Source organism: Pleurodeles waltl, chromosome 4_1 (genome assembly GCF_031143425.1).
Source record: "Pleurodeles waltl isolate 20211129_DDA chromosome 4_1, aPleWal1.hap1.20221129, whole genome shotgun sequence".
Classification (NCBI taxonomy): domain Eukaryota; kingdom Metazoa; phylum Chordata; class Amphibia; order Caudata; family Salamandridae; genus Pleurodeles; species Pleurodeles waltl.
In genome coordinates, this window is record NC_090442.1 from 859,133,602 (window position 1) to 859,150,686 (window position 17,085).

General features: G+C 43.6%; 1 protein-coding gene across 1 annotated transcript in view; it reads left to right on the top strand.

The window, feature by feature from the left end:
* Positions 1–17,085, top strand: part of OTOGL (otogelin like) — a 1,080,166-nt gene that overhangs the window by 364,658 nt on the left and 698,423 nt on the right. The window contains exon 13 of the mRNA XM_069227564.1: positions 862–1,007. Within this exon, the coding sequence (XP_069083665.1) occupies positions 862–1,007 (146 nt within the window). The remainder of the gene's footprint in view (positions 1–861; positions 1,008–17,085) is intronic.

Genomic DNA, 17,085 nt, shown 5'->3' on the forward strand with positions numbered 1-17,085 from the left:
TCACACTTGATTATCGCGGCACTACGTTTATGCGCTAATAAATGTAAAACCTTCGTTTCTGCGTCATCAAAAGGCCCCTTTGAAAATTGACAGTGGGCTGCTGCTTAACTGTTATGTAAAGCTATGGAAGACCTAGAATCTCCACAGACATGTTCGGGCCTGCTATGGCCTGCATGGGCCTGTATGGGCCTGCTGTAGTGCTTAACATAGGTAGTGTCCATTGCTGGTAACATGCTTTAACTGGCATAATGGTAATACTGCTTTATATATTGTTGGCATTCTTGACATGAAACTGCCCAGCATTGGTATAATGCTTGTTCTGGTATGCAGATAATTCTTGCCATCTCATAACATCATCACTATTGTTGTTTGAGTTGTCAACCTGCAAGACTGGTGTGACCTGTCTTTATCCATAAATGCATGCTCTCATTCAGCCAATCTTTGTTGAACCCTCCCACTAATTTATCCAGACATATATGCACTCACTCACCCATTCATAATTTATGTTCGCATAAATCCATCCAGTCATTGACACATTCTTGCATTTATCCATAACTTCAACAGTAAACATAGAAGCACTTTCACTTATAAAATAGCCAGACCCATTTGCTTTTCCAATGCTTGTTTCTTATGATCACAATATTGGATTACTCATGAATGCTCTCTATAGAGGTTGAACAGTCTATTTCTTGCATTTTGGAAGTTTCTGCAAATGTAGTGTAAAAGATGGCAAACAGCGTACATTAATATAATAGGAGAGATTCTGCATGTGTGTAGAGTGACTGATATTTCACCATCTTTTATTAACATGAACATTGTTTGCAACTAAATGACATGGTTATTTTGTTATCTGTTTTGCAGCTGAGTGCTCAGTCATAGGTGACTCACATTTTACAACGTTTGATGGGCGCTCTTTTTCCTTCCTTGGGTCCTGCCAATACATCCTAGTGAAGGGCACTGGAAAAGACCAGTTTACAATAACATTACAAAAGTCTCCATGTGGACAGGTAAGAAATGTATATGGGAAATATATTTATTATTATAAAATGGGTGACAGCAATCAGAGTGTACTCTGACAGTGAGTTTGACCAGTAAATATGCCCCTTCACCAGCTTTGCAAATGGGTCGCCTGTTAAGAGCAGTGATGACTTTCTGTGATGTCATTTGGATAGATTAGAAAAAAACACCTCTTCAGTGAAGACCATGCATGTTATCTACTTAAAATTCAAGATTATGAATAATAATTCTGCGAGGTTCTTTTTCAAACAAAATGGTTACAGTCGTTCAGTTATTTTCAAAGGGTTGATTATGCCTGATTGAAGTACAACACTTGCTGTGTTAAACTGCAACACAAGCAAAGTATCTTGAATATGTAGCAGTAGATATTTTTGTAAGCGCGGTGACTGGTTTAAGCAGGTGAATAAGGGTGGCCAAACTATTTAGCTGAATGTGAAATAGGGAAAATCAGCCTTTTTAAGTCGAGCCTGCACCAGTTAGGTCCAGCCTGTGAGAGTGTGCGCTAGCGCATGCGCTCTCGCTTGCGAGGCTCTTTTGTCTAATAATGGTCTCGGAGCCCACCTGCTGCTTACCATTGGTTAGCACCATTGCCTCTCTCTCTTCTTTGCTGCCTTCTTAATGGGCAACAATTATCATGCATCATTTCCTTATGATTTTGTGGTGTAAGAGTCAAGTACACATTAATTCCTTTTGATTAGTGTTCCTCCACGATAACTGGTGGAATAACCCACAGTGTAGCCCAAGGAAGATTAACAACCGTAAAACAAAAAGAGTGAGAGACCTTTTTAACCTGTCTTCTTTCCCCTGCCATATCGGTCTCTTCCAATGTTGTGTGCTGGATTGAAGCATCGTGTGCTCACAAGCACGCCAGAGGTCATGCAGAGGATCTCTATCACAGTGCAGCTCGCATTCATGCTGCTGACTGCAAAAACTACTGGGACAGCAGCAAGAAGCTGCCCGAGAGGGTCGCCATTCATGTGAGGTACGTCTCACAAACTAAGCAAACCACCATTGGCTCAAAGCATGGCCGGTGGGGGCATGGGGAGGGGGCAATAACCACAGTTATAAACAACAAAAAAACACCATGGACATAAGAGTTTAATTTAAATCCCCACTCTGATGTTTCTTGCAAGCAATGGAATAAGTTACCACATAGGTTCTCAGAAGCCATTCCATCCCATAGATGCATAATGCAAAACCATCAGGTCGCACAGGCTGTTGTCAGATCTTCATGCCTACTTGCTATTTAAACACAATATTTGCATACATTGAAATAAAACAAGAAACCAACAACCGGCATTCTTAAAACAAAAACAAAAATACACACAGTAAACAGGTTTTATTTGAATCGAATATCTTCCTCTGACCTGTTATCTTTTTTTTTTAAAGTGATCTTCAGGTAATTTCAGCTCCCCCACTCACAGCCAAATATAAGGGGAATGGTTTTCCTCTTAACCCAGGCTTAGTGAGGCAGCACAGTGTAAAGAGCTGTATATTAGCACAAACCGGGGAAAGTTTAACGTAAGCTTTTTTTAAAAATTTACATTCATCGGTCCCCACCACTGCTAGCTCAACCATTAAGTTGCCTTTTTCTACTCTAATATGCCTTTCAAGGCCTTCCCCTCACCCAATCCAAATGAGGTTTCCTGTGCTCTCTGCTCTCTATCCTACGTATTCTTCTCCCTCGCCTTGATCTCATTTGGTGCTTTCTCCTCGGCACTTTGTTTTGCTTAAAAAAAACGCTATAAGGCAAGCAATGGTGGCTGGGTCATAGTGCTTTTTATGGGCGAGCACAAAGTGCTCCGTCCATTCTGTAATCTCTCTTTGGGCTTGAAACCCCCCCCATGCCATGTCGGTCACTTACATTGGTTCGTGGGCTTGCCTTTTAAAATCCGCGTGCTTTCATTTGTGAAAGGCATGCATACTTCATGCCTTTTCTGGTGTTTAGCCCACCTACACAGCACCGGTAAAGTACCAAAAACATATGAGGCGCGATGTTTTCAGCCTGGAGTCCAGAATACTTTACATGTTTATTTTCCACGCAGCGTGATTGCGCTGCATTTTACAAAGTGCTATTGCTCTGCATTTATTTTTGCTTTAAAACGCTAATAGCTCTAACTCGAACAAATGCGAGACCCGTTGCATTGAAAATGCTTGTTTTAACAGTCATACTCCCCACCAGCTCACACCCTCCCATTCACTATCCCAACTGTCCTCCGTTTCACAACCCCTACCAGATTGATAAAGCCAATATCTCACCCATCTGCAAGACCTATTGGCTTTGCCAGTACTTATTTTAAAATGTAATTGCGGAGTGAAATTGAGCTACGAAAAGTGCCCAACATTAGTGTCGGAATGAGGCATTAGGACCATGCATCCACTTACCGCCGATCAGACCAAGAACCGGACACCACTTCCAGTCAGTGAGGGGCTGTATAAATATATATGCTGGGAGGCGGGAAGTTGACACACAGAGGATATGCACACGAAAGAAGAATAAAGGTCTCTACCCACTCACCTGGTCTCCGCGTGGTTTCCTCTGGTGGGGTGCCCCGATACTACAAATGGCGACAAAGATGGGGAATCCGACACCATAGCCGATGACTCTGCAACCTTGCTTGCCATCTTGGCCTTCGCTCGATCGCAGGTATAGGCCTCGCTGCTGGTGCCCTGCTCGGCGCGCATGCCAACTGCTGCCTGCTGCCCACACATTGCTGCCTGGACCACGACATGACAACCTCCAGTCGGCCCACAAGCCGATTTGCAGTTTTGCTGCCCCATGCGAAACTGCAACATTGCGGTAAACGCCGCTGTGCCACAGCATTTGTTTCTCCTGCGGAGATCTTGGCCTACAGCAAGATCTTGCGAGACTGAGCGACCTCAGAAGGGCGGCCATTTTGGCTTTAGGCACCCTGATCCAATTAGCTGCAGGGAAGCCCTGGCGGCCATTTTGGAGTCAGGTATGCGGCAATATTGGAATCACGCAACATGACCCAATAGGCTGCAGGGAAGCCCCGGGGGCCATTTTAGGGTTAGGCACTGCAAAAAAGTGGGCAATACTTAAACTGTACACAGTCAGGAGACTATTGGAGTTGGACTCACACTCCAAATACTCTGCCGAAACTCTTTCAAGCCATCCAGACTCTGCCAAGTATGGCATAACTGCAACCTAACTTACGCTCCTGTGATCATGACGGAGAAGAACAACGAAGGCGTAAATCCAAGCACAATCTTCTGGCATCTGCTACCATTCAATCTCACTGACTCCCAAATGAAAGGTGCTCAATGGAAAAAAAATGGATGAGGCATTTTGAACGATATCTAAGTGCCACTTGCAAAGGTCACACGGAAGAACAGACCAGGAACTTATTCCTAAACATCATTGGGGATGATGAGAAAGACCTGCTCCTAACTTTCCCACCGGAGTCCGTCAACAAATACAAAGGCCTAATAAAATGCCTCACAGGCAAGTTTGACCCACAACGAAATGTGGACTTTGAGCGCTACACTTTCAACACAGCCTGCCAACAAGCCGATGAATCCCTCAAAGATTTTGCAAAGCAGCTGTGCAAACTAGTTACCTACTGTGAATTCGACAAGTTTGACAATGAGGCAGCTATACGCCTGCGCATCATTGAAGGATGCCATTCAACTGGATTATGTACAAAAGTGCTGAAAGAAACAGAAACTCTGGACCAAATATTGACCTTGGCACACTCTGAGACCAGGGCTACTTCACATGCCATCCAAATGGAAACTAGAAGGGCACGAATGATGAAACAGGCTCATCGCATGGCTGGAGCCCATAACAGACAAGACAAGCCATCACTAACACCGAAAGCGAAACACGGACGGACCTGCTACAGCTGCGGCCTGGAATACCCGCATGCTGGCACCTGTCCAGTTCTGTGACACAAATGTTGGAAATGCAACCAGGACAATCACTTTGCGAGTTTCTGCATAAATGGACACATCAAGGCGGAGAAGAGTCGCCCTGCTCGACCACACATGACCGTGAGTCACCATTCATGGCATGTGGAAGCACGAAATCACAGCTCTTCTGAGGACTCTGATGCCACCAGTACAGGTGGTACAAATGAACAACTCCACCTCATGTCAGACATCCTGATGCAGGGATGCACAGCCGAAAACGTCCAACTAGTGGACAAACGCCAAATAAAAAAGACAGCAACTGTAGGGATTTAGGTCGGAAGTTATCATGCGATTTGTACTTGACAGTGGAGCCACATGCAACATCATGTGCGTGTCAGAATATGAGAAAATGAAACAGAAATCGTTCTCCTGCCCTCCACCGTCGACATGTTCATGTGGGGGGTGAGACAATAGGTACTGAACATGGGAAAGTGTGTGGAGATGCTCATATACAACAACATGTCCGTGCAAGAAGAGGTGCATGTCCTACAGGGCGACGTCCCAGTGCCATAACTGCTCAGCACAAGTGATGGGCCTCGTCACCATGACGTCTCACACTGCGGACTGTCAAAACATCCTAAAACAATACCCTGCATTTTTCAAAGATCTCGGGAAGCTAGAGGATGCGTAAGTCACCCTGCATTTCAACAAAGCTGTCAAACCGGTAGCTCAGTCCCACTGCAGAGTTCCTATACACCTCCAACCGCAGGAAAAACTGAAAAGCTTGGCCTGACACTGAATGAGGAAAAATGCGAACTGGGAAAAAGAGAATTTGTCTTCTTTGGGCACATCTTCTCCAGAAAATGGATGCAGCCAGATCCCAGCAAGGTAGAAACGCTATGCAACACACGACCTCCAGAGGACCTGGCAGAAGTATGGTAATTTCTGGGACTAATAAGCTACTGCGCACGATACTTCAAGTACTTTGCCCCTGTAAGTACTCCACTTCGCGAACTGACCAAACAAAGACAACCATTCCTCTGGACCGTGGAATGTGACAGAGCATTCGAGGATATCTGATGGGCTGTCACAGCTGTAGAGCACCTCACTTACTTTGACGCATCCCTATGCATGGAACTCATATTAGACGCCAGCCCAGTAGGGCTAGGGATGATCCTCGTTCAACACAAGCCCGGGAGAGACTCACCACAACACATCATTGCATATGCAAGTAGAGGTCTATCGGATGTGGAAAGGGCATATTTTCAGCCTGAGAAAGAAAGTCTAGCAGTCGTGTGGGTGTGTGAACACTACCACACGTTCATTTACAGAAACCCCTTCACCATAGTCACAGACTACCAGGTGATGATCATGATCTATACTCCAGTTTCCCCTTAGTGGACCAAGTGTTATCAACTTCAGCCACCACCACTCTCCCAATTTTAGATAACATTTTTGCAGCTTGGGGTGCCTCACTGACACTAAAGATGGACAATGAACCCCCATTTTCAGGAGACGAATATCGCAAATTTGTGGTATATTGGTGATGACATAATCGGAAGATAACACCATTGTGGCCCCAAGCCAATGGCATGGTGGAACGGTTCATGGGCAACATAAATAAAGTCAGACAGTGAACAAAGCTAACACAAATATCTGTAGGCCAAGTATTGTGCCAAGTACTTCAGGACTATCGTAACACACCGCACAGATCCACAGGGCGATGCCCTTCAGAACTAGTGCTGGGAAGAACAAGTAGGAATCGTCTCCCTCAACTGGACACCAAGGCACCGACAGATCACGACCACATTCCTGCACGTGACTGAGAAACCAAGAAAAAAAAAGAAATGCTACTCTGTTGATCCTCGTCATAACGCAAGGTCTGGAGACTGGGTCCTCATGCGCCAATGACAGCTATGGAAATCGGACAGCCCTTTCTTGACCCGGCCTCTGAGAATAACAAAGATCAAAGTTCATTGATCACAGCGGCAGCTGAGTCCTGCTCCATCACCAGAAACAGCTCTCACTTCAAGGAGTTCAGGGCTTCGGATGATGAGGAAGGAGAACCATGGCCCAGTGCCGGTCAGAAGACCCCAAGTGCAGATGCTGGAGAGTCAGTGATAACAGCATCGTCGACTGGGGACAGCCATCCCCAGGCTGAAGACACAAGTGAAGACATCGGCCAAGAAAGGGGGAGATCACGCCCAATGCGAACAAGCCAGAAGCCCAAAAGACTGATTGAAGAGGTATGACCGCATCATTCTCTCTCTCTCTCTCTCTCTCTCTCTTTTATCTTCTCCTACTCTCTCTCACTATATTCACATATGTGAGGTCGCAAACAAAAAAGGTGGGGAACGTGCATATTTTGTCCACAAAGGGGGAGATGTCGGAATGAGGCATTAGGACCATGCATCCACTGCCCGCTGACCAGACCAAGAACCAGACACCACTTCCGGTCACTTAGTGGCTGTATATATATGCTGGGATGAGAGAAGCGGGCACACACAGGATATGAACATGAAGGAAGAATAAAGGTTGCTTCCCACTCACCTGCTCTCCGTGTTCTTTCTTGTGGCATGGCACAGCAATACTACAATTAGCAGTTTCCCTTAATACTTTCAGGTGCTGCATTGTAATTTGTAGCTTGGGCAGTTCATGTGATTCTCCCTAGTAAAACGAGGTCCAGAGCAGTAGCGTAACAAAACTTGAGGGGGCCCCCTGCAAAGTACCTTGAGGAGGGCCCGTCCCCCGTGGACTCAGACAGGGGCCTGCACAGTGTACTGTACTGAGAGGGGCCCCCTGGAGTTCAGAGGACCCCCACCCCGCTGGGGCCTTTGTTACACCACTGGTCCAGAGGGAAACTCCAAGAAGCGCTGAACTGCCTACAAACATGGCAGTTCCTGAGGTCGAGCTGGTTCTCACCGGGTCCCATTTCACTGATAACAACGAGATGAACTACCCAAAACGTCCCCAACTGGTGAGTTGTGGGTTCGGTGCCCTTTTTTATTTTGCTGTAGGTGGAGTCAAATTGTGCCTAATTTCAGTGAAATTCACTTCCGCCATCAAACTGCGCAGTCGGTTTCAATAATTTTACTATCTGTAAGAAGCGTCCAATATCTTATATTTATCTTCGATGTGTATCTCTGGATCACAATATTATATTTAAATACATTTATAACACTAGCAAACTGTTGTTTTTGGAGCCATTCTTAAAATGAAATGTAATAATTTGGAAATGTTTTTATAATACCTTTCTATTTTTATATAACGAAAGGCACTGAATTATAAAATATATACATTATTGAAAAACCGAATGCTGGATTTTGCCCATAAATTAAACACAAATTGTCTCAGGATATCACATAATAGTGCTTTTATTACATTAAGTGCTCATGAAATGCCAAGGACACAGTTATTTCAAATTTTGTTTAATAGGTCTCCATTGATGCTCAAATAAATGTTTGTCCCACGTTCTTTCATCTACTGTGCTCCAAAAACTGGTATGTCTCCACCTCCTACCTGCACATTTAACCATTTTTTGCCTCCTCTCACAGGGACTGGCCTCCTTGCTCCCAATGTAGGAACTTCTATAAGCTCTTATGATGGGAATAAGGTCTGGATCACATTATGTTTTTGGTTTTTATAATGAATTAATATGGCATTACTAGCACATCTGAGTAAACCTCTATTATATGGTGATAAACTTAACATTTTAAATTTCACATTTAGTACAAGGGAAATAGAAATATTGAAAATGTATTAATTACAAGAAATCGGTATCTCCCAAACAGCCCTTAAATCATGTTGTGCACTGTGATTTTGCATGATAGTTAGCTCCATCCCACAAAGAACAATGAATTGATAAGACTACTCCCTCGTTGTAGGTGGCCTTTGTTAAGCTGTAACTTGGCAATTTTAGTCTAGGCAATATCATTGCTACAAATACGGTTCCCTCATACTTCAGTGGAACTGATTGAGAGAAACCTAATAATATCAGTTTAGGAGTAGGAGTAATTGTAATATGTAAGAATCTAACCAACTCTCCCAAGACATGTTTCCAGTAAACCGGGATTAACTGACAATTTTTACAAAGGTGTATAGTATCAGCTTCATTAATCTGACATCAAAACCATTTCGAATCAGCACAATATCCCCATGAGTGAAGTCTTTTCATAGTGAAGTATGTATATTTTAGAAAATTATTTTGGTGATGGAGGACACAGTATGTTCAGGATTTCATGACTTTGGTCAATAGTTTTTTCAATCTCTAAACTATTAACCTACTCCATAAATCCAACTGAGAATCGATTTGCAACATATTGCATATTATAAGGCTTCTTTTGCTACATCGAGTGATAAATCTATCCAATGATATCGCTATATTTTGTGGCGGCCAAATCTTCAATTTATGTGATTGGTTTCGAGTCAATTGGAGATTTACCCATAAAGAGGTCATGAGACTATAGGTATTTAAAAAAAATGGAAAAACAACAGATGATGGACAAAATGCAAAGCAAATCAAACATTCACCCCCAGTCACAGATCTGGGTTTAATCCATTGTATAGCATAAGAGTGACAAACATGACCTTCAAATAAATGTCCCAAAGTTTCTAGTTTTGTATGCAACCAGACCTGTACCCATCCACTGTGGAAGAAGCACAGAAAAGATGGGTATTACCATAAAGCAGTCTAACAATTGCATTTGAGAATTTTGCTGGATTTAGCACTTTGCACACTTTACCATTGCTGACCAGTACTAAAGTGCTCTCTCCCGTAAACATGGTAACATTGGCATATTTAATTTAACTATAGGTCCCTAGTAAAGTGCACTAAATGTGCCCAGGGCATGTAAATTGAATGCTACTAGTGAGCCTGCAGCACTGATTGTGCCACCCACATAAGTAGCCCCTTAACCATGCCTCAGGCCTGCCATTGCAAGGCTTGTGTGTGCAGTTTTACTGCCACCTCGACTTGGCATTTAAAACTCTTTGCCAAGCCTTAAACTCCCCTTTTATTTCATATACGTCACCCTTCAGGTAGGCCCTATGTGACCCACAGGGCAGGGTGCAGTGTATCTAAAAGGCAGGACATTTACGTGTAAGTTTTACATGTCCTGGTGGTGAAAAACTCCTAAAGCCATTTTCAGTATTGTGAAGCCTGCTCCTCTCATAGGGAAGCATTGGGAATTCCCTTACATACTTTTGAGTGGTAATTTCTGACCTGAAAGGAGTGGTACTGTCATGTTTGGTATGTTTGGAATGATAGTAAGAAATCCTGCTTACTGGTATTGTTGGATTCAACATTACTATTTTAGAAATGCCACTTTTAGAAAGTAGGCATTTCTCTGCTCGTACTGCTCTCTGTGTCTTACAGCCTGCTTACAATCCACGTCTGGTCTATGCTGGGTGACATTTCCCTTTTTGCGTTCCATCCAGACAGCCATAACTGCAGTACACTCAGCTGTATTCATCGCAAACTGAGGGGTCTTCCTGGGCAGAAAGGGTGGAGGGGCTCCCACTTGCACTTCAAGGGGTAGTGGCCTGACCCTACACAAAGGACTGATAACTCCCCACAACAGACCTCCTGGCAGACAGGACCGGTGTGAAAGGGGAACTGGTGCACTTCAAAACCACTCTTTGTAGTCTTCCTCACTTCAAAGGCACATTTGGGTATACGTACTAGGTCTCTGAACCCTTCAAAATTAGGCACTACTGGACCTACAACTGGACTTTGTCAGAAGGATTGTGGTGCTGCCCAAAGGGCTCAACTGGACTGCTTTTCTGGAAGTACTGCTTTTCTGCTTGTTGCCCTGCTGCCTGCTGCTCTCTGACTCTACTAGAAGGACTCTGCCTTCACATCACAATTGATCTCCAAGGGCTTGTTAGCTTGCCTCCTGTTCCTAAGTCTCAAGGACATCAAAGATTTGAACCATCTGCACCTGGATTCTACAAGCTGTGAGTCTGCCCTTCCATGGAAGTGGGCCTAGATTGCTCTACATTCTGTGGTGTTCATCGGAACTGCTGTGAGGCAATGCCAAGCCTCGCAAAGCCTCACAGCTGCCAGCCTCACTGGACTCAACAGCGAGCGGTGTGAAGCCCCTCAAAGCCTCGCCGTGCAGCAGCCAGTCCATCGGAACTGATGCACAGCAACGCCAAGCCCTGCAAAACCTCACTGCACAGCTTCTCTGTACTGATGCCAGATGTTGCGAAGCCTCACACAGCTACGCTGTGCAGACGGCGCACCAGGATTTAAGGGCCAGCCCATGCTCCATCGCGGTCATGCCGAACTTGTGACTTTGTCCTGGTCCAGTGCGACCATAACCACAGTTGGCGATTTGTAATTTTATGTGCTATTTTCACCTAATGCTTTAAAATTGCATATCTCAGGATCCAGATTTTTGTCATTTTGGTCTTGTTTTATTTATAAAATCATAACCTATTTTTCTAACCTGGTGTGGACTCTTTTTTGTGGTGTTCTCACTGTGTTACTGTGTGCATTATTGCACAAATACTTTACACAATGCCTTCTAAGTTAAGCCTGTCTGCTATGTGTCAAGCTACCCGAGGGTGAGCACAGGATAATTCAGGTTGTGTTATGATTTACCCTGACTAGGATTGTGGTCCCAACTTGGACAGGGTGCATTCTTCTGCCAACTAGACACCCAATTTCTAACACCAAAAACATCTGAAAATATGGAAATAAAGTTTTAAAACGTATTTTCCTGAAATATACTGGTTCACAGAAACTCCGAGCTGCAGTTAAATCTCCTTGTAGATCTATAAGTGACCACATGCTTGCTGACCTCCAAAATACTTGTGACAATGTTGTTGAAAACCATGCCAATAATACAATTCTAGGTAAGGCAAATCCCATTTATTGTTGCAGAGTGAATAATTGCCCTATGGTGGTTTCGTGTATTGCTAAATATATGGCTGTATCATGATATTTTGAATTAATGGATGAATGAATGGGAGATTGCAAGTGAAAGGGATGGAAAAAAACCAAAAATGTAGTCAAGATTAATATTTTGATAAAATTGCTGCATCCTTATATTCCTAAAGGCAGTCTGTTTCATTGTGTTAAGTTAAGAACTATAGTACTTAGACGTGCTACATAATTAAGTTGGAATAATTGCAATAGATATTTGTACCCTTACAGGTTACATATCACCTTTCCTAATTAGGTGGTGTCCTATTATTATGCACAATTTGAGTGTTGTTTATATTCAGCAGATACCATGAAACTGCCCCAAAGCTATTTGCAGAAAGGCCAGCTGTTGAATTGATCAAAAAATGTATACCCAAACAGTTAATCTGTCAAGCATGTGTGAATGGCATGTAATGCAACCAGTATCAAGTTGTATCATACAATCTCAAAACTACATATAATATTATAAGTCAAAAATATAGCATCAAAATACATTAGTGACAAAGCAACAAAAGTGAGAAATGTGCACCTCCAGTGAAAGAGACACCACATTAAAAAAAAAGAACACTATTGTTTTGCAATAATTGGTTTATTGATACATGTACAAAGGCAGCCACAATTGGTATTTTAAACAGATATATCCAAAGGGCAGTGGCAGAATTGGATGTAAACATAGCAACATCATCAGCATGTGCTGCAATTTTTTGGGTCACTCCATTAAGGCAAACAGAAGGTATACCAACAGACTGATCAAGATGTTGATGTATGGTTCCAGATGAAGTACAAATAGGTGGGGTGAGTCAACAACACTGTCCTGTCCTCCCCATAATCATAAAATGTTTGTACTCATACAAATCACCTTGGCTGTGAGATTCGTATACAAGACTTGCATACATTTAACCATCATGGGGCCAAATCTTTTTTTTTCAGAATTTGATTTATTAATTTTTTCATACCATACAAGCATATGATCATGACATTACATCCCCACGTGAGGGGAGTGTACAGTGCATCAATTTACATTTTTGACAGACATGCTTGTTTTGGTAGCAAATAGGAAGGCAAACACAGCTATGCCAGACTTATAGGTCATATATGAGCATGTTGTGGGCAGTGGTATGTGTCGAGAATATATCAAAAGGAGTCAGAGGTGCTACAACCCAGGGTGTGAGTCTTCCAGGGTGAGTAAATAGTCCCTCAGTGGTTGCCAAATATCCTTAGCCTGGATGATAGTGGTTGGAGAGATACATAAAGTTCACTGGTGTTATTTCAATAGATGAGGCTCTTCAGCCTCACCTGAGATGTAGGTGGGTGCCTACTGCCCCACTGTAGTGCTATTTCCCTTTCAGCCAAGAGCAGGGCAATGGCAATATAGTGCCTTGCAGAATTAGGGACATCTCCCACATAACCCAGTAGAGCAAGGCCAAACACCTGCCAAAGGCGGGTAAACACATTGGTCCAAAATGGGGCAATCACGCTACATGTCCTGGTCATGTGTGAGAAATTGGCTATTTGTGCGTGATATTTAGGGCATTGTGAAGAATGGGATGGGTCTACAAGTGCCAGTGCAGCAGGTGTTGTGTAGGACCTGCAGAGGTATTTAAAATGTATAAGCTTGTGTCGGTGGCTGTAGTAGACTAACCAGGTTTGGGCACAGTTCCCCAAACCAATTTTTTATTCGAAAAGTGGGCGTTCAAGGTCCGCCTCCCAGACTGTCCTGAGTTTCAGGTCTGGAACAGGGATAAGATCAATGCATGTGTGGTAGCGTTTGGAAGTAAGCCTATCCCTGAAGTCTGCAGTGATGACCAGAGTTAATGGTGTAAAATCCTCTGGGGCAAACAGGTACAATGGAAAGTGGACAAGGAAAGCCCTTTGAAGCCGTCGAAGTATGAAGTGGTCCATGCATGTGGCACTAGAGAAGCGGTCATCTTCCTTGCAAGAGAATACATGGCTATCAGGAAATACATCACCAAATGAACGGAGATTTAAGGCAGTCATTGTACGCCGGACTAACACCTCTTGTGTGATGGGAAATAGTGGGTTATTGGAAAATGGCAGTGCAGGGAAGAAAGGCATCCCACCATGCAGGAGACGGGCATGTTTGTGCCATTCCCAGATGGTGGTGGATAGTGTCTGTATATCTTTGGGATCCAGGGGACTCCCTGCAGAAGAATCACCCTCAGCGGTGTCAGAGTAGCAAAGTTGCGCTCCGGGATGGTATAGGGAAGGCATGCGCCAGAGTGATACCAGTGATAAGAGGATTGGCATTGCGCTGCAAGACAGTAAAGTTGGAAATGTGGTACCCCAAATCCTCCAGGTTTGTATGGATAGACCAAAACGTCCCATTGGATGCAAGGGCAACTATCTGCCCAAACAAACCACAGCAGCAATCCACAAAGAGTGTCAAAGAAGGCGTTTGTAAGCAGAATGGGTATATTTAAGAATAGATATAGAAATTGGGGCACCACTACCATTTTTATCAAGGAGATGTGGTCTGCCATCGACAGAGGGAGGCGGGTACAGCGGTCCACCTGTGTGGGCAGTCTCTTGACTGCTGGCTCATAGTTTAGCTGTTTGACTTGTTCTTTTTCACGGTGTAAGTGTATGCCTAGGTACTTGTTGGAGTCACTGAACCACTCTTGACTGCCGGGTCATAATTTAGCTGTTTGACTTGTTCTTTTTCACGGTGCAAGGGTATGCCTAGGTACTTGTTGGAGTCACAGCACCACTTCAGGGGAAAGTCCGTGTGCATCAGTGTAATGGCAAATGTCAAATTTTTCCCAGGTAATATGTAGGCCTGAGAACTCGCCGGACCGGGCAATCTCCTCAAGTATTAGAGTTAGGTTTTCGCTAGGATGACCGATGAACAGAAGAATATCATTGGCGTATAATGACAATAGCAACGGACCTGTAGGAAATTGCAAGCCCCTGTGGAGATGCTTCTCCTGCATATGGCGCTCTAGTGGATCCATTGCTATAATAAAGAGCAGGGGTGACAGTGGACACCCCAGCTGAGTTCCTCTCTCAGTAAGGAAGTTTGGGGATAGCGACCCATTTAGCCATATGGTAGATGTCGGGCTCGTGTATAATAGAATAACCAGGGATGTGAATCCCAGTGGGAGTCCAAGCTTACAGAGTGTGGTGTTGAGAAAGGACCAATCAAGGGAATCTAAAGCTTTCTTTGTGCCTAGCAATGCAATCGCTGCCAGAGAAGTTGGAGATATTCTGTTCAGCACAGAGAAGACATTGCAGAGATTTAAGGATGTGGAACTGTGTGGTATAAACCCTGTTGGGCAGGGGAGATGATTTGGTCCATTAGGAGGGAGAGGCACATGTCTGGTAACTTAGCTAGTATCTTATTGTGAAACTTGGGATGAAACAAATGGAGATATAGGTGCCACACAGGAGCTGGTCGTTTGCTAGGCTTGGGGAGGAAAGTGGTAACCGTCTCCTACAATGGATCACATTCCTAAATGTTCTTTCATTCATCTATTCTGTATTTGGTTGTAGTTGGCGTATTTTGGTGTACTGTGTGTCGCTTAGTCTGATCTTTTAAATCAGCTATTTGATGAGCTCTCAAGCAAGCCACTTCTTGAATTTCAGGCTAACACCTTCTCTACGTAGTGCTAAAGCATAAAGGTATTTGTGCACATAAGTCAAACTTGGGAGTATAAAAGTCATGTGTGATTATACAGTTAAATAATGGACTTTTATTCATGCAAACTCGATTTGCTGATGAAAAATTTCTGTTGGTGAGGTGGAATTTCTTAATTTGATAAGCCAGTATTAGGGGCAGGTTTGTGGGCCTTCTTGGGCAGGTCAATATGGAACAATTGAACAACTACAATCTTGTAAGCTTGTAGGTATTTCAGTTGTGGCTCACGTGGGTTAAAAGGAGCAGGGCGGCTCGTGCCAGGCTGAGGGAATAATAATAAAATTAAAATAATTTCCGTCCCCTCAGCAGGTAGCACAGGTTCCCAGCCTGCCCTGCTGCCAATCCTGACGCTGCACAAAGCAGGATTGGCCAAAGTGCCCATCGAGGGTGCTCCCAGGCAGACTAAGAGCCAGTGCCTTTTCTCTCCCACCTGACAACACAGTGCCGGGCGGAAGAGAGCACAGTGAGCATGAGTGTTTGGCTGGCTGAAGATGGCCGACCAAACACACATGCTCACTGAGGGGAGTACACTGTTCACTCCCTCTTGCCCCCGACACTCCCCATGGCCCTGCCCCTTTAACAACGAAGCAATAATAAACACATTTTATTATCGTTTTGTTGTTAAAGGTTTGCAGCGGCTGCTGCTGGCGTGGGGGTAGGGGGGGTGAAGCTCTTCCACCATAGCGGAGGAGCCGCTGCTGAGGTATTTACCAATGATATGCAGACAGTTTATCACCCTGGTAATCTATGCAGATTTAATTGTGGAAAAGGCAGTAGTTAATGAATTTTTAAAGCAGGAATAAGAAAAGAAAACCACCAAGTCTGAGGTTGTGCAGGCAAAAACATGTCTCTCTGGGGAAAATATTGTTACTGTGGAGAAACAAAATGAGTATCCATAAGGAAATGTATGGCTTTTTGTGGTAGACTTTCAAAAGGAATACAGAGCAAAACATTTCATAGCAGATACATTTGATAAAAAGGGCCATTATTTCTGTTGTGTCTTTGAGAAAGCCTATGTGTGTCCCTGTCATTACTTTTTAATAGAATTATAAATCCAATAGCTTGTCATAATGGATGCAGAGTAAAACCGGTGCATGCACAAGGGTGAATAGCAAACAGTACAGTGTCTTTGTAACAGGTTAAGGCATCTAAACAGCAAACACTTCTTAAACAAAAAAGCCATAAACTAGCAATTAAAATGTCATGTCAACAAAGTAATACATTAAACAAAACAGTGAATTACAAGCTAAATGTTGCACCTGCAGTCTATCAAAATGATTGGTTGGTGCCTCATCACCAAAAATGAATTGACCACAAGTAGGACAATTTAAACATTCTTGAAATGCTGTGCCTTAATGAGCAGTGCAACAAAGCAACAGCAAATCATGAACAACTCATGAAAGTCGATGGCAGGAGGGGGCAGACCCAAAGCCCTGCCTTTCTCAGTACATGTTATTGTACTCTATTGGATAATGGCCTCCAGGTAATTAAAACTGTCTGTCGACAGATTGAAAAAAAAATTTGAAATGCAAATGAACATTTATATTCATTTAATGCACACTGAACTATATACACACCACAGCTCCACATACAGACTTATGTATGCATTTGA